We start from the raw sequence: 24,509 nt of genomic DNA, 5'->3' as shown, positions 1-24,509 counted from the left end.
TTAAGGTCATATTAGGGTCTCGTTTAAGAGTGATTCGTTTTACCCATCTCGATATATTTATAAAGTATATATATATATATATATATATAATTTGTAAATTTGTAGATTTTCTTTTATTTTTAAAATTATTTAATATTTTTTTATAAAAGTAACTAATTTTATTCAAAATAGGAAATATATCAAAATACAATAAATATTTACAATCATAATCGTAAAATTAAACATTAATAAAATTTCGTATAATCATTTAAACAAGACTAATAAGTTAAGACCACATAAGGATCATATAAGGAAAGATTAAATCTAACCAAGAAACTCGAACAAAGATAAATACAAAAAGATCTTATTGCATAGACAAAAGAACCACAAAAGGGGTTCAAGCTATTGAAAACTCATCGATAAACCGCAAATCAAACTCGAGCGGCGTGAAAAGATATTCACGAACGCAAATTAAATATTCATATCCAATCTGAGGGTCTAAAGCAGTGAATATCAAAATATATCAGATAAATACCATTTTGATCAATCGTGGTGATGTCAAATTAACACTTAAAAAAATAAATAAGTCCTAAGAACCGAAAAACATACCAAAAACATAAAAAAACGTACACATATAAACTTATTAAAAATAAAAAAAAGATATGATATAAAAAATAAAAAGAAAATAAAGAATACAGGGGTCGGCAACTAATATTAAAGTTGGTGTCGCCGTCGATCATTAAAGGCGAAAGAAAAAAGAGATGAACGACACACCAAGAAATGAAAACTAGGTTTTTAGGATTTACCTGATATATAATTAAAAATATTTAATAATTGAAAATTAAAAAAAAGTAAAAGTAACAACATAAAATAAAAAATACTCACTAAAAACATTACCCTTAACAATAAACACTTAAACGTCTCTGGTCGATTCAGTGGTTTGTTGTTGGGTGTTGTTAAGTCCATGACTTAGTGGGCATGAAGCCTGCAGATTCATTGGCCCATCAAAGATTTGTTTATTTATTAATTTTCTCGTTTCATATTATCTACCGTGTTTACAGTTCGAAGAAAAAAGGAGCACATTTATCTAACTTATCCAAAACCAGAGTACAAACAAATGGCTCTCCGCGCCTGTAATCCACTTCCCTCTCTATCTTCTTCCCCATTTCCTTCTTCCTCCACGTCGTTGCCCATCGCCATTTTACCAAGTAAGTCTGTTTTTTTGTTTGACTTTATCTTCTCTGGGAATTTTCATCGAACACCTCTTGTCATTGATGTAAACATTCTTCTTCTTGCAACTTTTTTTCCTATTCGTTGTCAGTTTCCAGGTTGTGGGTGAAAGCGGTTGATTATCATCCTTTAAAATGTTCAATCGGTGCCCAGCTTGTCCAAAACAAGAAAAGATCGGTGATGACCGTGAAAGCATCCGCTGAAAGTGCCGATGACGAGCAACAGTTTCCATCGGAGAGCAAGAAGGAAGATTTGGGTGTGGGGAAACTTCCTTTGGAGTCTAAGATGCAGCAGTTGGCGGAGCAGAAGATGAGGATGAAGCTGGCCAAGAAGATAAGGCTTCGTAGGAAGCGACTTGTTCGCAAGAGAAAGCTGAGGAAGAAGGGACGATGGCCTCCTTCTAAGATGAAGAAATTGAAGAATGTATGACCCTTTTGCTTACCCTTTTCAATTTTCTTCTCTTTATCGTGTAGATGTTATATTCTGTTGAGCAGTGATGATCTCAATGAACTGAATCTGCTGTTATTCTATTTCATTTTGGAAACTCAAAGATGTATGATCCAAGTACTTGCCTGATTTTTCTATCTCTTAGGTGAAATGCAAGCTATTTGTTCATTTGATTCTTAAATGCATACCATTCTCATAATCCTGTCATTTTAGTGACTTTTACATGCTTTTGTTTCACTGCCCTGTAACTATTTTCTGAGGTGAAAGAAAATGAAGTTGATTCATTCCTTTGAGATCGTTGGGCAACAACAAAAGGTAATTTTTGGGAGGATATTCGGCCTATGTATTGAAGCTCTATGTCTATATTCTCTGTTATTATTTAAGATTTGGATGAGTGTGGTACACAGATATGTATCTAATGTAGGTATCTTCATTTTTCTATTAACTTTTCATGTGTTTAGAAGGTCCTAAGAATATCACATCTTCGTATCTATATTCGAATATGCATCATATATAGGTTTGGAACATGGGTTGAGCATCGTGTAGTGTACCATTTAGCGGCTTCTGTTTTGGTTCGGCCATTGTTAGAGTTACAAATGCCATTTTGACTTTATAAGTCTACCCTTAACATAAAATGACGTATCCGTCCTTTAGTCTAACTTCTTTTAAGGAATAAGAAAGAACATGTAAATTTATCTTATTTCTTGTTATCATTTGAAATCTATAAAATCCACAAATTTCAATTTATTTATTGTGTAAGATCTTCTAAGCATACGAAAAACTTTAAAATTAGTATTTTCTTGGACAATAGTCATATCCCAAAATTCACTCTCCTGGTCTAATCATGGGATGCAAGGGACAAATTGTCAAATCCCCTTGTCCTAGTCAAATTTTTACAAGTTCATTTTTGAATATTATTAAGGGTAAACTATTTATTTAGTTATTTACCCAACCAACTATTTTTTTCAAGAGCATATATATAAAGTTAAGTTCTAGTTCTGTTTTAATCATTCACCATTACAAAATTAATGATATAACAATTTTTAATTTTTAATATATATATATATATATTTATTTTCAAATCATATGCGATCACCTTGTTAGTAACAAAACAAGGGAAACCCTAAACGAAATTATTTGGATTCAAAGCTGGCTCTCTCGGAAGAGATTTAAGCAGTCAACCTCTTAAGCTAGGAAGAATACATCAATACATGTCTTGGTTATGCCAAAGTATACATGCATATATATATATATATATATATATATATGAACATAAAGTATATATTTAACTTACATTAAATTATCATCATAAAATAAAAGAATTTTGTTAAGTTTGGGATTCAAATGTGAGACATTTCGTAAAAACATCCAAAGACGGTCACTAAATTAGACTAAGAAACAATTTATAATATACCGATATTATTATTTACCGTATATAAAATATTAAATTAAAATTAAATAATTTCCCATTTCTTTTAAGTCTTAAGCCCCAAAATTCATTTAGTCTAATTTATATGAAAGACGATTAAAAATGAAAAATAAAATGTCAAAAATATGATAAATGCCATGAACAAATATCAAGGGGCGTTATTTAATGGTACACCACAAATCCTTGGGCCATGCAGCCATACTCAGAAACAAAAGAGAGTAATCAAGCCCGGCTATGGAGTTCACACGTGTCAGTATCCGATTCACAGACACAGATTTCATCGATGAGATTCGATCAACTGTCTGTCGCCTATAAATCAAACAGCTTATCCTACTCTGTCGGAAACAAGAATGGCAACCGAAATGGCCCTTCTAAAGCCTATCTCCATGTTCAGTTCCACCACCCCATTTTCAGCAACTCACGATATGTGAAGTTCGCCACCGTCAGAATGTCATCCACTTCGCCGCCAAAGACGGAAAAGACAGCTGCGAAGGGCGGCAAGAAAGCTGCCAAAACGGCAACCGACGCCGAGGTTCTAGACCACTGACTTCGATGAGATGGAGACCCTTTTCAACACCGAGATCAACAAAAACCTTAACCAGTCCGAGTTCGAGGCACTGCTGCAAGAGTTCAAGACTGATTACAACCAGATCCACTTTGTGAGGAACAAGTAGTTCAAGGAGGCTGCTGATAAGATCGACGGTCCTTAGAGACATATCTTCGTTGAGTTCTTGGAGAGGTCTTGCACTGCTGAGTTCTCCGGTTTTCTACTCTACAAAGAACTCGGGAGGAGGCTCAAGGTATCATAATATTCTTTTACCCTCTTTTCTCGCCATTAGGCCTGTAAATGAGACTGTCAAGCTTGAGTACTGATTATCTTACTCGATTTAAAAAGTTTAAAGTTGACTTAAATCGATATCAAACTCATTCAAACTTCAACCGAGCTCAAATTTGAACTTCAGCCGAGTAGTTTGTTATTATTTGGTCTCACTTACAGCCCTACTCGCCATAGTTAAATATATATTCATTTGTTTTGCTAAATACTGCAGAAAACCAATCCAGTTGTGGCTGAGATTTTCTCTCTTATGTCAAGGGACGAAGCCAGGCACGCCGGGTATGCACATTATATGGCCATTATGAACAGATTTACTAAAGTTAAAGTTTACCATTTTATTGATTTACAGGTTTCTGAACAAGGGTTTGTCTGATTTCAATTTGGCATTGGACCTTGGGTTCTTGACAAAGGCTAGAAAGTACACCTTCTTCAAGCCAAAGTTCATTTTCTATGCTACCAATTTATCTGAGAAAATTGGGTATTGGAGAAACATTACTATCTACAGACATCTCAAAGAGAATCCAGAGTACCAATGCTATCCTATTTTCAAGTATTTTGAGAACTGGTGCCAGGACGAAAACAGTCGGGGCGATTTCTTCTCTGCGTTGCTCAAGGCACAGCCCCAGTTCCTTAGTGATTGGAAGGCTAAGCTGTGGTCCAGATTCTTCTGCCTCTGGGTAATCATTTTGTTTCTTTCATGCTATCTATGTCATCATACTACATCCCCATCACAGTGTTTTAACAATTTTGTTCTGCAGGTGTATGTTACCATGTACCTCAACGACTGTCAACGCACCGCTTTCTACACGGGCATTGGACTTGACACCAAAGAATTCGACATGCATGTCATCATCGAGGTTTGATTCTGCCTCCATTGTTGCATTGTGTTAAATTTAAAGCATTCCATCTGCAGGTGCTTATGCTAGTAAAATTTGAGCTTGCTTTTAATCTTATTGAGCCATTAAACTGGGGATTCTGCATCTACCCCAGCTTAGTAGAAGCTACTAGTTAGCAGCTAAATTGTTGTATAAGGCCGTAAAGTCTCGAGTTTCGGTCCCTATTCCCTTGTTAATCTTGGGATTCCTTGCCTGCAGACAAACCGCACGACCGCCAGGATTTTCCCTGCCGTGCTGGATGTTGAGAATCCGGAGTTCAAGAGGAGGTTGGACAAAATGGTTGAGATCAACTAACAATTGGTTGCTGTTGGGGAGACAGAGGATATTCCTTTGGTGAAGAACTTAAAGAGGATTCCACTGATTGCAGCATTGGCCTCGGAGCTCTTGGCTACATATCTGATGCTGCCAATCGAGTCAGGATCCATTGATTTTGCTGAATTTAAACCACAGCTTGTGTACTAGAGTTTTATTTTTGTAAGAGTTCCACTTTTCTGGTACGTTTTCAGCTTTAGTCATGTTATATGTAGCAAGATTTAGCAAAAGAAACTTAGGAACAGTTGATTGCCTAATGAAATTTTGCATTTCTTTTCTGCTTTTTTTCTCTTCTTCACGTACAACCACTCAGCGGGCAAATCGATCACTTGTGACCGGACATAACAAGACTAACAATGCTGTTAAAAACAACACTAAATCTTTGTCCCTGGCAGTTTAGATATTATACCAGATAGTGTCGGTTTTCAGCTGTTAATATATAGCTTTAAACACAAACAAATTTTAAAACAAATCGATCCATTGAAACTCGATTCATTTTTACAGCCTAAACGGTTTTTGGTCGTAATAATCAAGCTATATCAAACTTAGTTTTATCTTTAAATTTGTAGTTCTTGGGGTTGCTGTCAAAACCATCAAGGCCGTCGATCTTCTGCAAAAGCTTGGGAATCCCCGTTTCCACGTCTAAGTTATGTTTCGAAACATTAACGCTTTCCCCATTGACTGAAAGTTCAGCGCCATCCTCGGGAACCAATGCCCGCAAATCGATCAACGAGGGCGGGATCCTCGAAAGCAGCACTTGCCTGAAGTTCCTCAATATCCCTTTGTTGAAAGGGTTTGCCTTCCTATCGTAACGGTACCGGAAGCTCTCATAAGTTGTCTGGATGCAAAACACATATTGAGAGGGCCATTAATGAAATGAATTAGCAAAAGCATGAGTGGGAAATTAAAAAGATGCCTATGTTGTCCTATCTTATATGGGCTCGAATGATCAAATTCTGGTATTCGTCTAAATATAATACTTTTCTGCTTAATTAAAGAAAAAAGAAGATCACCTGATTCGTGGAGATGAGGTAGAAATGGAAGACAGTGAGGCCGCCAACGAACCAGACGACGATGAAGCAATAGAGGATGAGGACAACTGAGAGTATGTCCCGAGATACCGCGTTCCAGAAGCCGGTGTCTTGTCGGAGAATGTTCACCCAAGAACACGTGAACACGAATATGCACAGTGCGGTGGATGATGATATGAAACATATGAAGAATGTGTAGTTGCGCTGCAATCAGTGACACCACCCAATGTGTGGTTTTCAATATGAACGAGACAACATGAGATGAGACACAAAGAAGTTAATAAATTTAGTACTTAATTGTAAAATAAGATCCACGTTATAATTTTTTCTCATTTTTATGTGTTTTAAGTTATTTTTTTTAATTAAATTAGATGTATAAACTTTTTTATTTTAAAATTAAATTGTTATCTATTAAAAGAGAACCCATCACCCAATAAACACATGACATCTAACACAATTTCTAATAATCTTTTAATTATAATGAACCCCTAAAATATTTTCTCTTACACTAATAGCCACCGCCAAGTAAACCCCTATTACCGATTATCTCAGTTTTATTATTGTCGTAAACCGCCAAATTTGCCGGTATTGGCAAAATGGCTGGGAAAATAACTTTGGGAAAAAGAATCCTTAAAATAATCCAACTTGAAGATTATTTCTCATCTAGAGTGATATCTACAGTAATCTGACGAAGACGTTAGGTGTTTCACGTATCTTCAGAAACCTCGGGAGTGTATGGTGTCTTCAAGTCAAATATGCAATCATGAAGTCTTTAAATTTGACTTGAAGACTCATGAAACACCTAACGTCTTTACGTTGATACTGTTGAATTCACTATATATAGGGAAATAATCCTCGAGTTAACTTATTCTAGGAATTCTTTTTCCCAATCACATTCACTCAGCCATTTTGCCGGTGTTATTAACGAATGGTAAACAAGAGTACATGCCACAAATGAACACAACGGATGGATTAGAGGTGTTATAGATCTAGGCATACGACTTTGCTACGGCATCTAAGTCACATTCGACGGCAGCTGATAGAATAGGAGGAAAAAGGGTTTACGAATTTCAAATATTTTTAGGGGGATTTTTGAGAAATTAGAATTTTTGAGGTATTTTAATTTTGAAAAATAAAATTTTATATCACATGTCAAGTAATAATTGGGTGATAGAATAGTTCATACGCTTCACGATAATATTTTTTTCTTCATAATTTTCTAAATTCTATGTTCTTTGACTTTAAAATTATTTGTTGGCATAAAATATAAGACAAATAATATAATGTTAATATGAAACAAACATGATTAAGATTTGAACGCGAGTTAAAGATGTAGAGATTGAGAGTTAAATTGATGAAAATAATATGAATCGAATGAAGGGAGATATACTTGTCCGATGCATTGACCCACCCATGGACAATGGTGGTCAAACCTCTGGACGCAGTTATTGCAAATGGAGCAATGAGATGCGCGCGGCGACCGATACAGCAAGCACGTTTCACAGAACTTCACCTGAACCGTTTCACCCGTCGCCAGTTTCACTTCCTTCATCCTCGGCACTCTCAGGTTCCCCGGCTTACCGTTCAGCCAATCGAACGAGGTGCTCTTGCTCAGGTCGTTGTCGTCCTCCTCGGGCGGTTTCGAATTTCTGGGTATTATTCCAGGATCTCCAAAGCTCGTTAGAAACAGAAACGCTAAATCCTGCCCAAAAAAAAAAAAAAAACACGCACAAAGGCTAGACGAATTGATTGATGATGGTTCAAATTGCGATAACAAGGATGATGCCGATCGAGAAGAATTGAATGAATATAATTTTGACCAACCAAAACAGTGAGGACGAGTCCCCCGAGCAGTATCTGATGGTTGAGAATGGTGTCTTGGGGCTTTATGTGCAACGCCATCTTTATGCAGAAGGCGATGGCGGGGCATCCAATCAAAAACGACGTCAAGAAAAGTGATGACGCATCGGGGCCAAGTATCACTCTCCCGCCACAACAAAAATCCTGGATAACATTCACAGATTAGAAGAACTTGACGATGTACGGTCAATCAAAATGAAGGGGAGAAGAGGAGAGAGGGTACATTGTTTCCTTTCCAAACGTGATAAATCCTCTTGGGATGGGGGTGAACGGAGGAAGAATCGTATATTTGACTTGTGCTTTTTCTCATGCTTCCCTTGGTTTCAATTGAATGCATGGACCCAAGGAAAACCAAGAACCCAAAACATGGGGGGAACACAAAAAAAGAAGAAGAAAAAGAGGAGAGACCTTAATTACCCAAAGCCTAACAATATTAAAAGTGGCTTTCATTGTTTCTTGTTAGCTCAAGGAGATGGCGTTTTTCCTAACGAACTTTCTAATTTCAACCAAAAGTAATTAAGAGGTTTGTGTCTGTTTCCTTTTCAAGCTTCTGATTTTAATCCCCAGCATATAACACCCTCAATCCGGTATAGTTGTAAACTGGATCGACAATGTCACATTGATTGTTTGAAATTATGTCCGACTCAAACTTGAACTAAATCATATATATCATATTCGGTTAATCGTAAATGGGGACTTCCCTGAAAACATTACAAAATCATATCACAAGCCTTACATGATTGAGGGACCACTTGAACAATTTAACAAATTTAGGTCATTGATACTACTACCAGACTATAGGTATCAATACTGAATGATCAACATTGTATTTTTTTTTTTGACAATATCGACGTCAATTTGAAATATTATATCTCTATTTCAATTGATTTGATTGATATTAATACCAAGATCTTAGTACTAATACTACTAAAATAATACCAATACTCAATTTCAAAATAGCACATTGTCAACTTGACAATAAACGCTCAATTACCCTACTACGGTAACTGGTGCTCGAACCCATAATCTCTAGAAACAACAACGATTACTCTAACCACTGATGTAAGTTGATTCATGCAAAAATAAAATTGAGTCAGCTTGTCCAAAATTTTGAAGTCATAAATAGAAACTATGATGAGTGCTTAGTCGTTCGTCATCGGATCCATCATCTTCCTCCAGGTGGCATCTCTTTTTTTCCTAGGTTTATCAGCTTTATCAACATACCAAAATGAAAATACCTTTTTCGGCGTTTTCTAAAACATTAAAACGTCGGAAATGAAAATCAAATGGACAGGGAAACTGTATATAAACATTACATTATAAATTATTCCGAACATACACAGTTTCAGTACATCAGATACACCCCCCAACATATCATATAATTACTGCTTCCGTTAATTTATTTCAGATAGAAGATTTAAGGGACGAATCATCTTCGGCAACTCTAAGACTCACAGACTCCTTTAACAAATCAAATGAAGTTAAAGAATGTGGCAAAAGTAGGACACTCATCTCCTTGTCCGCATTTTCCAGCAGTGTTTTAATGGGTACGACCTGCATATATCAGCAAAGAAAATTTAGTGATTATGTTTTTATCATCCAGATATTAAGTTCCAATTTATTACTTGGTTCTCATGTTAATAATGCGTGGGACAAGATTCGACCTTTCGGGAATTCGTATTACTTTCTGTGAAGTAAACCACCGGAGAACAACTACCGTAAACTTTTTCGTAGGGTATATGCATAAAACTGAGTAACATGAACTCGGATTTTTCCAATGGCCAACTAGATTATCATGGCATGCCTTGCACCCATTTCTCAGTGGCTATCGGTTTCTCCTTGTTATCTATCATGCAATCAATATATTTTTCAACCTTTGTCAATTTTTCTTCTCAACTTTTGATTAATTTGTTAGTAAGTAAAAACAAACTTAGTAGGAAGACCAACATGCTGGAAAAAGCTGCAATAACGCAAAAATATGCAAAGACTTTATACAATTTTCTGCAAACCGGAGAACAAGCCTTCCGGACAGTGGATGAAAAATAAAGAATAAAATAGCAGTTTTACCTTCTTTGGCTCGTAGAAGGAATTCTCATCCATAGGACCAGCAGATGTGAGAATGGTCTTTGCTGATCCAGACAGCTTTTCAGAGTTCGGATCCAGTCCACCAACAGAAATTTGGAGGTTCACTGAATTGCTCCCAAAGTTTACAGCCTGGATTTTAAAACAAAGAATAAGTTTGAAGGTAAGATGAATATAAGCACAAAATCAAAGACAGCCAATATCTTTTCAATTAGCAAGACAATGTTAGAAGCATGCAAGTAAAAAGATTTGGATACTTTGATAGATTTTCAGGAACGTGTGAAGTCCAAAATATCAACATTGGAGACATGTAAATTCCAAAATGCCTAAATTTTCAAGTTATCCATCATTGTTCTTCTTCTTTTCTTTTGACTACAGTAATCTGTCACGATTAGAAATGAAAATCGAGTTCAACATAAAAATTATAAGAAAAAAAGCAAGTAACAAAGTCCACATTTGCACCAAAACCGTCCTCTGCACTTCATTTCAAATTTGTACTAAACTTAAACATGATCTCAATGGTGACAGTTTGGAGGTCGGGTGCCTATAAGATCATTCATAGATCAATAAGAGTATCACAATTAATAAGAAGAAAAGTGAGCCTAAGTATTGATTTGGAACTCAAATTAAGAAATTTTATTTTGTAGCGGAAGGGATCGGATGAAATCACCTTCAGAATTCATAATTACTTTTCTCTTCTGACCAGCAAACCTACAACCCCCGAGAAAAAAAAAATAAAGAAAAAGTACCCCAAAGTAGGCTTTCAGATTTAAGGATTTTAGTTATTGTTAGGTTTCATCCAAGGATGTTGTATAGGTTGGGATAGATATTATCATACCCGATAATAATTCTATACATACATACATACATTTATATACATTAACTAAAAAATGTTCTTGTAGGTCCAACACATTCAGGGAAATCAAACAATTATCCTTTTCTAAATGTGTAAATGCATCTATACTGAAACCTATGTTTTGTGTTAATTGTTATGTCTCACGCGCCCTGGGTAACAAATGAGGTTTTGGAGCGCATGGACTTCTTGTTAGGAAGAAGGCAAAATGAATCAAATTAGCTATGGGAAAATATTTTAAGAAAAATGTCACGGTCAAAATGTTACAGACCTTTATCCTGATGTAGGTTTGACCATTTGAATTTTTCCAAGCAATTGCAGATGCTAAAAGGGAAGTAGAGGAATCTGTTTGCAGTGTTGCATTAAGAAAAGTTGCTCCACTTGACTCCGTGAAAAAACGTTGCACCCAGTAGCTAGGAGTCCCATATGCCTGATAGGAGTTGAAGACAATTGCATCTGGGTTCCACCTTAATAACAAAGTTTATCAAGATCAGATTTACAACATAATTAAGAGAGTATATATATATACATGTATTGAGAGAGAAAAAAGAACAGAGAAAAATACCGCCTGTCATTACTATTTACAAAAAGTGGTGCATAGCTAGCCATCTGCACAACATCGCTGCAGTACAGTAAACATAGTTTCAGAGGCTTGAAAACATAAAATTATGGTCTTGAAGCACTGTTTAAGTATATAAATAGTTTGTGCTCCAGAAACACTTCTACAAGTTATACAAGAATCCATCAAAATCTCTGCACTATATTCTTTTGCCAGTTTCCCATTTCAATGAAAGTATTTAAAATGACTTCGGCGAAGAATCAATTGTCTTAAAACTTCGAAGTTATACGAAAGGATCCAAGATTAGCAAACCAACCACTTACACAATTAATAATGTGCCAGAAGGTGGGGCTTTCATGAAGAGACCAGGATAGGCCTATTCTGGAGATTTAAATGAAAGAGGAATATGTTGAATAGGAAGCACATAAAAAATATATAAAAATACCTGTTCTTTTCCAGACCAATAAGGAAACCAGCCTCAGCAAGTGCTGCTAAAAGACTTCCAGTGCCAGCATCTTTCCCGGTCACAGCGTATTCACTAACAAAGGCCTGGAATGTGTTGAAGAAACAAATAAGAAAACAAACAAATCCAAATGTCATTGATAACCACCACATCTACATACCTTGGGACCCTGTCGTGATGTATGATCAAACTTGTTGGACATGGAAAACAAGTTGTTGGCAGATGTATAAACCTATTAAGAGATCATGGAAAAAGACTTATCATGCCATCCAAATTCAACAGAAAATGAAAAGCGGAAAACAAAAGTAGATAAACTAAAAAGTCATCCTATTGTCATTATGCATGCTGTCAAGAACTTTACATGAAAATCATAAAGATCAGCAGGGTGGTCGAGTGGGCGAGACGATCCATCACAGTTTGAAATTATTTGGATATCTGGGTAGGCCCGCTTTATAGCATCATAGAACTTGAGGTAATTTCCTGCTCAATCCAAAAATAAAAAAAATAAAAATAAAAACAGGAGGGGGAAGTGACTCTCCACACTGATATTTCTAAATTAAATAACCATTTACTGCTAAAGAACTGCAGTAACCTATCGAATTTCTTATCATGTTTGGGTAAAAACACTGGTTAAGCGATACAGGCAGACAGTAACTTCTGTGATATTTGTATTAAAAAATTTCACTCAGGATTCAGGAAAATTGCTTTCATCATTGTTTGCCAACCACAAATTTTCAAGCACACTTTTCAAAATCAGAGATTTGCGGCCCAATCACAATGTGGAACTAAACATCGATATTCCTGAAACTAGGCCATGAGCATAATATAGTTCACAAAACCACAATAAGTACAGACGCAGGAATTTCAGTCAAAGGGCATGAACTTAAAAAGTTATATTAAAAATTTAGGGGGTGTCGCATCTGCAGTACCTGATCCAGATTAGTCGATCAATAGGTCGGATACTGGTGTTTATACCAAAAAAATTTAGGGGGTGTGAAATAAGATAATCAATAGAAAATACAAAGAATAACTAAAATATAAGGGAATTTGAAATTTCTAGGGGGTTTGACCGCACCCCCTTCGGTCCATCCCCGATAACTAATTATATATATGAGCTCTTATGCTTCTGAGGGACACACATCAAATTATAGAAACTAACAACTGCAAATCCAATCACTCTTGAAAACAAGCTGACCCACCTAAATAGTAAACGTGTACCAGCAATCCTTGTGCAATGGATAAAAGCTTTTCATGTCTCCTAAGACAGCACTGTTTTTTAAAATTTCACAACACCAAATACTCACAGGCTAGACTCTACATCACCCTCATATGGACCATACAAGGTGAATTTTCCTTCAACAACTAATCTTTTTTTGACAAAAAAGGTTATTAATGTTAAAAAAAAAACTATAAAAGTTTCTCATTTATAACTACCATCTCACCAACAAATTCACATAAATATGCATATGCAAGCATGATAAGTTATCCAACCTCGATAATTCTTCTTCCCACAATCCTCATTGCCAACGGCAACATATCTCAAATCAAAGGGTTCAGGGTGTCCCATTGCCGCTCGAACAACACCCCACCTAGAATTCGAATCACCTCTAGCAAACTCAAGGCCATCAAGGGCTTCCTAAAATCAACATGTTATAAAGAATATCATCAAAAGAAAGAAGAAAGAAACCATTATAAAGAAAGATGGTAAAAGACAAAGTAACCACATATAATAAGACCATTCTTGAACTTTTTTCTCCTAATCTCATTGGAAAGTTTGCAAAATACATAATTTTTTTTTAAATTTATACCAAGCATTATTAAATTTTGTTTTCTACAAAAAGAAGAGAATAATGTTTTTGATAAGAATTGAGAATTGTAGACCTCGTTAAAAACCCCCTTCTTGATTAATGGAGCTCATAGGGAAACTCCTTAATCGGCGGAAGGAGGAAAAGAGTGCCTTTAGATTTTATTCATCACAAGAAAGGTACATAAGAAATACAACAAAGAAACACCCCGTACAGAAATAGAAAACCAAAAAACAATCATAAACAACCACACTGAACTCAGCCTATTCCTACCTTAGCTAAGGCGTCAGCCTCTAAGTTATCCGTCCTAGCAACCCATCTAACAATTCCTTGAAAAACTTTAAGCCTATCAACTATGTCTTTCACAATAAAAGCATACACATCTGGGCATAATTCAACGTTCTTAATCCAGTCCACTGCCACTCGGCTATCACTCTCTATTATCAAACGATCCTTTTAAATTCCAAAAAAAGAGACAAAGAAAGATAATCCCTTGTGAATTGCTTTAAGCTCCATCAAGGTTGGAGGGCCTGGACCAGAAGACTCCTTGAAAGAACCTACAATCAAATCAGTATAATCTCTTAAAACTCTACCTAATCCACTTCTATTCCAGTCCGAACTAGAAGTAGCATCAACATTCAATTTAATAAAGCCCTTAGGAGGAGGAAGCCAAAGGATCTTTGTTACAACCACCTTATTGGAGGAGGAACAAGAATCCCCTAGAGAAGGATTTGAGATAAGAGAATCCTTGGGGATAGAGATCTCTTTATACTTGGCTAAAAACCATGAAGCAAGCCTAAACCTTGCTAAGAAAAATAATTCTGTCTGATCTAACTTCCCCCCTTCGAACACAATGGAATTCCTGACTTTCCAAATGGTCCATAGAACAACCCCTGGAACAAATGACCATATCGTAGAATTTTTCTTCAAATCTTCCCAGGATTGGAGAAAAATCTTGGCATTAGTATGAAAAATAGAATTGAACCTCCATAACTTCAAGAATTTATTCCATAAAGACCACGCAACAGAACAAGAAAAAAATAAATGTGAGGAAGACTCCTCCACTAAATTGCAAAGAGGACATAAAACATCATCAATGCCCTGAACCCCTTTTTTAACCAGTTCAGTCTTACATGCCAGCTTCTGAAGAACAACTTGCTACATAAAGGATTCCACTTTTGGAGGAAGCAGTCCCCTCTAAATTATATTTTTCCAGAAATGAACCTCCTCTGATCCTGAAGAACACAGCTTGACACAAGAGCTAACAAAATACACACCATCCTCACTGCCTTTCCATATCAAACCATCGTTGGAATCTTTGGAAAGTGAAAAAATTGGAAATGATAACCATCAAATTTGACCATTGTTCAAATTCCCAATCATTTAAATTTCTTCGGAATTGAACATTCCAAATCCAACCCATAGTCGATGTTCCCCGAACTCACATAATTTGCTAATCTTGTTTGAAGTAATCGAAAACAGTCTAGGAAAAATGACCAAGAGTGGATAATCCATAGCCCAAATATCATGCCAAAACCGAATAAACTTTCCATCACCGGCTTGAAAGCTACACAAACTTCGAAACTTAGAACCGAAAGAGTCATCTTCGAAATGGTTATTCACGACTGATCTCCAAATCCAAGAAGCTTGAGCTGGAATCTTACTGTCGAACAATAGTAGGGATGAATCAATATTGTATTTGCTGCAAATCATTCTCCTCCAAACATAATTTCTTTCGTTAGCAAACCTCCATGACCATTTCCCTAATAAAGCTCTGTTCATCAAATTTAGATCCAGTACTCCCAGACCTCCCTCATTCTTTGGTTTACACACAGTAGACCAATTAACCCAATGTATCTTTTTTTTCCCATTGCCGCCTCCCCATAAGAAATTAGACATGATCGCATTGAGGATTTTGTAAACCGAGGCTGGAATCTTAAACATCGACAAGAAATAATTAGGAAGCGAGCATAAGACCGACTTAACCAATACCAATCTCCCAGCTAATGAAAGAGTAGAAGCCTTCAAACCAGCAAGTTTTCTGTAGAAATTTTGAACCACCGGGTCTCAATGAGCTTGTGAGTTCCTAGTAGCACCAAGGGGTAATCCAAGATAATCTGAAGGAAAGCACCCAATTGAACAACCAATAGAATTTGCCCATTCTTGAACTTCTTGAGTGGTGTTAATACCAAACAGTTTGCATTTCTTTAAATTCAGCTGAAGACCAGACATAACTTCAAACACTCTAAGAACCCTCTTTACATTCAAAATTTGCATCTTTGACGCTCCACAAAATCATCAGCGAAATGCAAATGAGTTAAATTAAAAAAACGCCTCCTCCCTACCTATAGCCATTCCAGAGAAAAACCACTCAGAGACTGCCTTTAGAAGTAGTAAATTCAGAAGTTCCCCAACTAGATTGAACAATAATGGAGACAGAGAACAACCCTGACGAAGACCCTTTGCCATTGGGAATTCCTCAATAGGAACGCCATTGACCAAAATTGAAACGGAAGCTGAGGATACACATTTCCTTATCCATCCAATCCATCTGGAGCCAAAAACCCATTTTCTCCATTACCTTGAACAAAATAGGCCAATCAACAGTATCATATGCCTTCTTGTAGTCAACTTTAAAGACGCAACCCTTGAGCCCTTTTTTCCTCTATTGGAAATTTGGTCATTGAAAGCCTTGATTTAGTCATAATCTGTGAGATATTCTAGGATTTGTTTTCTATGTAAATCAAGAAAAAGTAGGAAAGTAGAACCTGTCAAATATTGGCTCTAATTAGTTTCTTTTTTTGTTGTAATTTCCCTCTGTATAAAAGGAGCCTTGTACTCATTCAAGAAATAAGACACATATTATTTCTTCATTCTTTTCTAATTTGGTGTCAGAGCCATAATCGTGTCTTAACCCTAAAACACAATAGTTCCAAAATCACTGTAGCCATGTCCGAAGTCGCGTCGGAAATCACCTCAACCCCTGCCGCGGCCACTCTGCAGCACCACTCCAATTCTCATTCTGTCCAAATCACCACCATCCGCTTAAATGGTGACAACTTCCTTCGATGGTTACAATCAGTCCAGATGTATATTTGTGGGCAAGGGAAAATCGGTTACATCACTGGTGACAAGAAGGCTCCTGCTGTTGATGATCCACTATACGCTACTTGGGATGCTGAAAACTCCATGGTTATGACATGGCTGGTCAATTCCATGGAGGAGGACATAAGCTCCAATTACATGTGCTATCCTACTGCAAAAGAATTGTGGGATAATGTTAGTCAGATGTATTCTGACCTAGGCAACCAATCTTAGGTTTTTGAGTTGACTTTAAAATTGGAGGAGATTCGTCAAGGAGATAATTCTGTCACCACATATTTCCATTCGTTGAAAAGGCTGTGGCAGGATCTTGATCTCTTTAACACATACGAATGGAAAAGTATTGACGACTGTAATCACCATAAGAAAACTGTAGAAGATAGTCGTATTTACAAGTTTCTTGCCGGCCTCAATGTTGAGTTTGATGAAGTACGAGGAAGGATTATTGGCAGACCTCCTCTTCCATCCATTGGCGAAGTATTTGCCGAAGTTAGAAGAGAAGAAAGCATAAGGAATGTCATGCTCAAAAAGAAGAGTATTGGTGAGTTAATTGAAAATTTTGCCTTATTGAGTGATGTTGCAACCTACAAGGCAGCAAACTACCAGCGCAGGTCTGATGATAAACCACGGGTGGTGCGATTTTTGCAACAAACCCCGCCATACACGTGAGACATGTTGGAAAATTCATGGAAAACCTGCTAACTGGAAAAGCAACAAGCAAGGAGAGAAGAATCGTGGAATTCCTACTGCAAGTGAAGCCGACTCAGGTCCCTTCAACAAAGAGCAGATTGATCAACTCTTGAAACTGATAAAATCCAATTTCTCATCCGGTATTCCTAGTGTTTCTTTGGCACAAACAGGTAGTCTAAATTCCTCTCCGTGGATAATAGATTCCAGAGCCTCAGATCACATGACTAGTTTTTCTCATTTATTTAATACATATTCACCTTGCCTTGGAAATGAAAAAAATAGAATTGCCGATGGTAGTTTTTCACCTATTGCAGGAAAAGGACTCATTAAACTGGCAAAGAAAATTAATCTCAATAATGTTCTTTATGTCCCTAAATTAGCCTGCAATATTTTGTCTGTCAGTAAACTATCTAGAGATTCTAATTGTTGCATTACCTTCTTTGAATCACATTGTGAATTTCAGGACCAAAACTCGGGGATGATGATTGGACGTGCTAGGATGATTGAAGGTCTTTATTACTTTGAAGTATCTATCAGTAATAAAAAAGTTCAGAGCTTTAGTGGTACTAGTTCAATTTCTGTTCGAGAAAAAATAATGTTGTGGCACTATAGACTAGGACATCCTAGTTTTCTTTATTTGAAACACTTATTTCCAGAATTATTTAAAGGGATTGATTGTTCTTCTTTTCATTGTGAAAATTGCATTTTTTTCAAAAAACCGTTGTTCCCCTTATTTACCAAAAGATTATCAGGCCTCCAAACCTTTTTATCTGTTTCATAGTGATGTTTGGGGCCCTTCTAAAGTTACTATTATTTTTGGTAAAAGGTGGTTTGTTACTTTTATTGATGACCACACACGGTTATGTTGGATTTATCTAATGAATAAAAAGTCTGACGTGAAAGATTTATTCAAAAATTTTTACACTCTGATTGAAAACCAATTTCAAACCAAGATTAGTATTTTACATTCTGACAATGGAACAGAATATTTTAATGAGCACTTAGGTGATTTTTTGAAAGAGAAAGGGATTTTTCATCACTCTACATGTCGGGATACCCCTCAACAAAATGGCATTGCAGAACGAAAAATAAACATTTACTTGAAGTAGCACGTGCCATAATGTTTTACATGCATGTTCCCAAATACTTATGGGGTGAAGCAGTTTTAACAGCCGCTTACTTGATAAATAGGATGCCTACTAAGGTGTTAACATACAAAACACCACTCGATTGCCTAAAATCATCTTTTCCTAGAACAAGGTTGTTTTCTGAGTTACCTGTCAAAGTTTTTGGATGTACTGTCTATGTTCATGTTCCATGCCAATTTCGTTCAAAACTTAACCCACGTGCTATTAAATGCATTTTTTTGGGGTACTCTTCAAATAAAAAGGGGTATAAGTGTTTTGATCCTCAAACAAAAAAAAATCATGTGAGTATGGATGTGTCGTTTTTGGAAACAAAACCTTATTTCACAAAAAATTCTCTTCAGGGGGAGACAAGTGATGTAGAAGACAATTTTTGGGACATTTCTATCCCACTACCCAATGCCATTTATCCTACACAAAAACCACGCATTTCTGAGAGTGGTCGCTTTGAAAATCCAAATTCAAGTGTTTCTAATAACGATTGCCTAGGAAAACCAGGTTTGTTGGTGCCTAATGAAGGAGATTCTCGTTCAGGGGGAGAAGTACTACAAACTAATCAACGTGATTTGAATTCTGAGCTTCAATTTTATACTAGGAAGAGATTTCATTTGAGAAATAAAGACTCAAATATCAACCCTGCACGAAACCAATTTGAAGATCTAAGTTCTGGTGTCGAAACTTCAGGTAATCTTATCCCTACTACACCTTTGATTTCCTCCACTTTGTCCAACAATTCACCTAGTATTCCTGATCTTGATGTCCCTATAGCACTTAGGAAAGGTGTCCGAAATTGCACTCAACATCCCATTGCAAAATATCTTACCTATCACAGACTATCAAAAAACCATAAAACTTTCACATCTAGGATTTCACATTTGTTTGTTCCAAGGAATATACAGGAAGCATTGGATGATTCGAATTGGAAATTAGCAGTCATGGAGGAGATGAATGCTCTAAGGAGAAGTGGTACATGGGAGATTGTCGATCTACCCAAAGGAAAGAAAATAGTTAGGTGTAAATGGGTGTTTACAATAAAAAGTAAAGCTGATGGAAGCGTTGAGAGATACAAGGCGAGATTGGTGGCTAAAGGCTTTACTCAGACATATGGGATTGACTACCAAGAGACTTTTGCTCCTGTTGCTAAAATAAATTCTATTAGAGTGTTGTTATCTCTTGCAGTGAACTCCGATTGGCCTCTACATCAACTTGACGTTAAAAATGCATTTCTCAATGGTGATCTGGAAGAGGAGGTGTATATGAGCCTACCGCCAGGATTTGAGAAGAAACTTGGCAGTAACAAAGTATGCAGATTACACAAGTCACTATATGGACTCAAACAGTCACCAAGAGCTTGGTTTGACCGCTTTGGAAAGACAATTATCAGTTATGGCTTCTTGCAGAGTCAAGCTGATCACACAGTATTTTATAAACATTCAAAAGATGGTAAAGTTGCAATTTTGATTGTTTATGTTGGTGATATTATTCTCACTGGTGATGATGAAACAGAATTAACTATTCTGAAGAAAAGACTAGCAAAGGAGTTCCAAATTAAGGACCTGGGAGCTCTTAAGTATTTCCTTGGAATGGAATTTGCAAGATCTAAGGAAGGCATATTTGTCAATCAGAGAAAATATGTTCTTGATCTCCTTGGAGAAATAGGTCTACTTGGTTGTAAGATGGTTGAAACTCCGGTTGAGCCAAACTTGAAGTTACAAGCTGCTAAGGTTGAAGTAAAGGACAGGGAACAATATCAGAGACTTGTAGGGAAGTTGATTTACTTGTCTCATACATAGGGGTGTTCAAAATTCGATTTTAACCGAATTAACCGACCGAACCGAATTAGTTCGGTTAATTCGGTCGGCCACCGAATTAATTCGGTCGGGGAACGGTTAAGGATTTTTTTGGAATTCGGTTAACAGTTAATTCAGTTCGAAATCGGTTAATTAACCGAATTAACCTTTAAAATATAATTATATTAAGAGGCCCAATCCATTTAAAACTCAAATCAATATTAATTAATTAAAATAATATCAAAACTAAATGCAAAATGTTTGAATCAAATTAATTAGATATTATTTATAATTAGATATTATTTAAATTAATTGTAAATTGTTTTTTTAATTAAAAAAATATTAAATTCTAAAATTCTAAAAAATTTCGGTTAATTCGAAAATTAACCGAATTAACCGAAATTTATTCGGTTCGGTTAATATTTTCGAAAAAAAGTTCGGTTCGGTTAACGGTTAAAGAAAAAAAAAAGTTCGGTTAATTCGAAAATGGTAGTTCGGTCGGTTCGGCCACCGAATTAACCGAATGAACACCCCTACTCATACATGGCCTGATATTGCTTTTGCAGTTAGCATGGTAAGTCAATTCATGCACTCACCAGGGGCGGAGCATTCGAGGCCGTCTATAGGATCTTAAGATATTTTAAAGGAACTCCAGGAAGAGGCTTATTGTTCAAGAAACATGGACATCTTCAAGTTGAAGTCTACACAGACGCAGATTGGGCAGGAAGTGTTACAGACAGAAGATCAATGTCTGGATACAGTTCCTTTGTTGGAGGAAACCTAGTTACATGGCGGAGTAAAAAAACAAAATGTGGTAGCTAGAAGTAGTGCTAAAGCAGAATTCAGAGCCGTTGCCCATGGAATCTGCGAGGCGATGTGGATAAAAAGGATTCTTGAAGAATTGAAGTTTTCTTACTCGACTCCAATGAAGGTCTATTGTGACAACAAAGCTGCTATTGCTATTGCTCATAATCCAGTTCTTCATGATCGCACGAAACATATAGAAATGGATAAACATTTCATCAAGGAGAAAGTCAATGCGGGAATAATATGCATGACATATCTTGCAACTGATGAACAATTAGCTGATGTACTAACGAAGGGACTACACAAGAAGCAATTTGGTAATCTGACTAGCAAGCTGGCTATGGAAGATATCTTTAAACCAGCTTGAGGGAGAGTGTTGGAAATTTGGTCATTGAAAGCCTTGATTTAGTCATAATCTGTGAGATATTCTAGGATTTGTTTTCTAAGAAGCTGTCAAATATTGGCTTTAATTAGTTTCTTTTTTTTGTTGTAATTTCCCTCTGTATAAAAGGAGCCTTGTACTCATTCAAGAAATAAGACACATATTATTTCTTCATTCTTTTCTAATTTCCTCCAAAAATCAATTCCCTCATTAGCAATAAGGGAACAGTCCAATATTTGATGACCTGGGATGAAGGCAAATTGTGTCGGACTAATGATGTCTCTGATGTAACATCTTAACCTCCTCGAAAGACACTTAGATAGGATCTTATATACACCTCCTACTAAGCTTATAGGTCTATAATCATCTAAACCACCAATGTTGGATCCCTTTGGAATGAGAGTAATGAAAGTATGGTTAATACCATGTTCCCAATCTTTCCCCAAGTAAAATTTGTGGAAAAAGTTCATAATGTCATTCTTAAGGACATGCTAGAATCTTTTGAAAAAAACCAGATTTAAACCATCTGGACCTGACGCTTTGTTGCTATCACACGACTTTAGTTTACTCCAAACTTCTTCCTCTGAAAATTCCTTTTCTAAAAGTAGACTTTGCTCCAAGGAAATTCTAGAGAAATCCAATCTTATGTCTTCAACTTCCAATGTAGATCGAACATTGAAAAATTTAAAAAAGTGATCTTTGACAGTGGCTTTGATAACAGAGGGATCTTGGATAATTCTTCCCTCTGCCTTTAAAGCATTCATAACATTCCTCTTTCTTCTGACTGAAGCACAAGTATGGAAAAATCTGGTGTTGCGATCCCCATCTTCTACCCACTTTGATATGGAGTTATGGAACCAAATCTGCTCCTCTATCTTGTATAGTCTCCATAATTCTATTCGTAAGGAATTCAGCTCTGCTGCTATCCCCCTGTCACTTGTATCTTGCAACTGCTGGACCTCCTCCTCTAACTCGTGAATCTTCCTTTCTAAATCGAAGCTCCTGGAAACTGATTTCTCTTCCCAGCCCACCCTTTGATAGCTATTTTCGAACTCTTCAGAATACTCAAAATTCCTGCCTTACTCTGATTTTTCTTGCAATCTGAGATTGATCTACTCATCATTTCCTCAAAACCATCTTCTTCCATTAAATAATTGAAAAGTCTAAAAGGTTTTTTACCCCAATTAGCATCTCCATTCTCAAGCGATATAGATCAGACACTGATCTGGGAAGTAAGGATTGGACAATATCAATAAAGGCAGCTAGGAATTGACCATCAACCAAGAACCTGTCCAGTCTTACAAATGTTGGGATATCTTGGTTATTACACCAAGTGAACCTACCCCCATTCAAAGGAAAATCAGTTAATCCTGATTGAGAGATAAACTGACTAAACATCCCCATAGAATTCCTGTTCTAAACTCTACCAATCTTCTCTTCCTCATGCAAGTAAACATTAAAGTCCCCTCCCACACAAACAGGAAGATTCTGTCCAAAAATAAACGTGCTTAGCTCTTCAAAGAAATTAGCTTTCTCATCCTCCACTGATGGACCATAAACATTAATGAATCCACATCTAAGTTGATTAGATCGAAATTTTCCAGAAATGGCAATAAATCTTCTAGTAATGTACTGATTTTCCAATTCAAACACATTGTCATCCCATTAGCACAATAACCCTCCTGAGGATCAATCCGCTGGGGATTCGATAAAACCTTGAAGATTATTCAACCCACTTCTTCTTAAGAAAGATCTTTGTATCTTCTTAGCTTTAGTTTCTTGCAACCAAAGAAATGAAGGAGAGATCGTAGAAACTAGTCTCTAAACAGCCCTCTGTTTCTCTTTTCTTCCTAAACCCCTGACATTCCATGAAACTATAATTAACTTTGCCTTCATCTTTAATTACTCAGCAACCCGATTACCACTAATAGAAAAAGAATTTTTTTAGCTACTCAAAACCCTAAAATTCCAACCCTGCTACCTCATCCCATCAATTAGATTTAGATACCTTAAATTTCCAGCAAAGCAAGTGCAGATCCTCACCCTTAACCAATTACGCTTAAGCTAAACCAACTTCAGTCATATAAATATTATCAGAAAATAGTCTTATTAACCACCATCATTGGCAAAAGGGAGAATTGAAGAGACATACTTGCACAAAAGGCCTAACACTGGATGTATCAACTTGATCATTGTGGCTAATTCCTGCAAATTTTGATAAAGCACGAGGAAAAAGGCAAAGTTACTAAAGAAATTAGTTAACTTGCTATAACTTTAAAAAAAAATGAAAATAACTAATGGATAGGATGGAGCAAATAGAGCACATGCAAAGTACCATTGTTGAACACCCATATCGGCAATGCACTAAGGTCCTCTGCTAACTGTATGAAGATAATAATAATTTAAAATGCTAGCACTTGAACAGCATAAATTAAAGTACTCCATGCTCAGGAGAAATCTATTAACACTACAAATGAATAAGATACCCACTTGAAGGAACTCAAAGTAACCAAGTCCATCATCAGTCCAGTACATCCAAACGTCACCAAAGTGACCAGGTCTTTCTTCCCAAGGTCCAACACTTGCTTTCCAGCGAAAAGCATTTCTTAACCATTCACCTTCCACAAAACAGCCACCTAATACAATATAATTAAGAATATACATCATTTTTTTTATGTTTATAACTTGTGATATATATAATTATCGCTTAAAAACACACAAGGGCAGCAGGTGTCAAATAAACTTACAAGACAAATGATCAGCATATTATAACTGAAATATTGAATGATATACTAACATGAAATATTCCAAA

At 36.3% G+C, this 24,509-nt stretch overlaps 3 protein-coding genes, 1 long non-coding RNA gene and 1 pseudogene across 4 annotated transcripts in view; 3 read left to right on the top strand and 2 right to left on the bottom strand.

Annotated features, from left to right (window-relative positions):
* Nucleotides 1-1,045: 1,045 nt before the first annotated feature.
* On the top strand, nt 1,046-1,829 carry LOC120155647 (50S ribosomal protein 5 alpha, chloroplastic-like). The gene is made up of 2 exons (XM_039167155.1): nt 1,046-1,187; nt 1,301-1,829. Exons 1-2 carry the CDS (start codon nt 1,097-1,099, stop codon nt 1,636-1,638), a joined length of 429 nt encoding a protein of 142 aa, XP_039023086.1. The 5' UTR covers nt 1,046-1,096; the 3' UTR covers nt 1,639-1,829.
* A 1,591-nt stretch (nt 1,830-3,420) lies between these two features.
* Nucleotides 3,421-5,293, top strand: LOC120155628 (annotated as a pseudogene).
* A 97-nt stretch (nt 5,294-5,390) lies between these two features.
* LOC120155618 (probable protein S-acyltransferase 3) lies at nt 5,391-8,360 on the bottom strand. The gene is made up of 5 exons (XM_039167132.1): nt 8,243-8,360; nt 7,984-8,163; nt 7,550-7,861; nt 6,142-6,363; nt 5,391-5,966 (listed from the first exon to the last, which is right to left on the bottom strand). Exons 1-5 carry the CDS (start codon nt 8,354-8,356, stop codon nt 5,658-5,660), a joined length of 1,137 nt encoding a protein of 378 aa, XP_039023063.1. The 5' UTR covers nt 8,357-8,360; the 3' UTR covers nt 5,391-5,657.
* Nucleotides 8,361-9,306: 946 nt separating this feature from the next.
* LOC120155599 (alpha-L-arabinofuranosidase 1-like) overlaps nt 9,307-24,509 on the bottom strand; it is a 28,987-nt gene continuing 13,784 nt past the window's right edge. The window contains exons 8-18 of the mRNA XM_039167122.1: nt 24,188-24,333; nt 24,033-24,078; nt 23,850-23,902; nt 13,468-13,612; nt 12,338-12,456; nt 12,137-12,208; nt 11,959-12,062; nt 11,520-11,576; nt 11,226-11,421; nt 10,087-10,233; nt 9,307-9,573 (exon numbers count right to left, since the gene is read on the bottom strand). Of these exons, the coding sequence (XP_039023053.1) occupies nt 9,424-9,573; nt 10,087-10,233; nt 11,226-11,421; nt 11,520-11,576; nt 11,959-12,062; nt 12,137-12,208; nt 12,338-12,456; nt 13,468-13,612; nt 23,850-23,902; nt 24,033-24,078; nt 24,188-24,333 (1,235 nt within the window). The 3' untranslated portion in view covers nt 9,307-9,423. The remainder of the gene's footprint in view (nt 9,574-10,086; nt 10,234-11,225; nt 11,422-11,519; nt 11,577-11,958; nt 12,063-12,136; nt 12,209-12,337; nt 12,457-13,467; nt 13,613-23,849; nt 23,903-24,032; nt 24,079-24,187; nt 24,334-24,509) is intronic.
* On the top strand, nt 10,183-10,822 carry LOC120155611. Its single transcript, XR_005518985.1, has 2 exons — nt 10,183-10,256; nt 10,733-10,822. It is a non-coding gene; the product is annotated as an uncharacterized LOC120155611 (long non-coding RNA).

The sequence above is a fragment of the Hibiscus syriacus genome, unplaced genomic scaffold (assembly GCF_006381635.1).
Source record: "Hibiscus syriacus cultivar Baekdansim isolate YM2019G1 unplaced genomic scaffold, ASM638163v2 tig00002840_pilon, whole genome shotgun sequence".
Lineage (NCBI taxonomy): Eukaryota > Viridiplantae > Streptophyta > Magnoliopsida > Malvales > Malvaceae > Hibiscus > Hibiscus syriacus.
The sequence above is the reverse complement of the archived record's forward strand: the minus strand, read 5'-3'. Positions and strand labels throughout refer to the sequence as shown.

Excerpts from the sequence above, each read along its gene's own strand:
- LOC120155647 (XM_039167155.1), top strand. The coding sequence starts at position 1,097 with ATGGCTCTCCGCGCCTGTAATCCACTTCCCTCTCTATCTTCTTCCCCA. Across the intron at positions 1,188-1,300 it reads GCCCATCGCCATTTTACCAA|TTTCCAGGTTGTGGGTGAAA; the intron begins GTAAGTCTGTTT and ends ATTCGTTGTCAG.
- LOC120155618 (XM_039167132.1), bottom strand. The coding sequence starts at position 8,356 with ATGCATTCAATTGAAACCAAGGGAAGCATGAGAAAAAGCACAAGTCAA. Across the intron at positions 7,862-7,983 it reads GACTCGTCCTCACTGTTTTG|GATTTAGCGTTTCTGTTTCT; the intron begins GTTGGTCAAAAT and ends TTTTTTGGGCAG. Across the intron at positions 5,967-6,141 it reads ACCTCATCTCCACGAATCAG|ACAACTTATGAGAGCTTCCG; the intron begins GTGATCTTCTTT and ends TTTTGCATCCAG.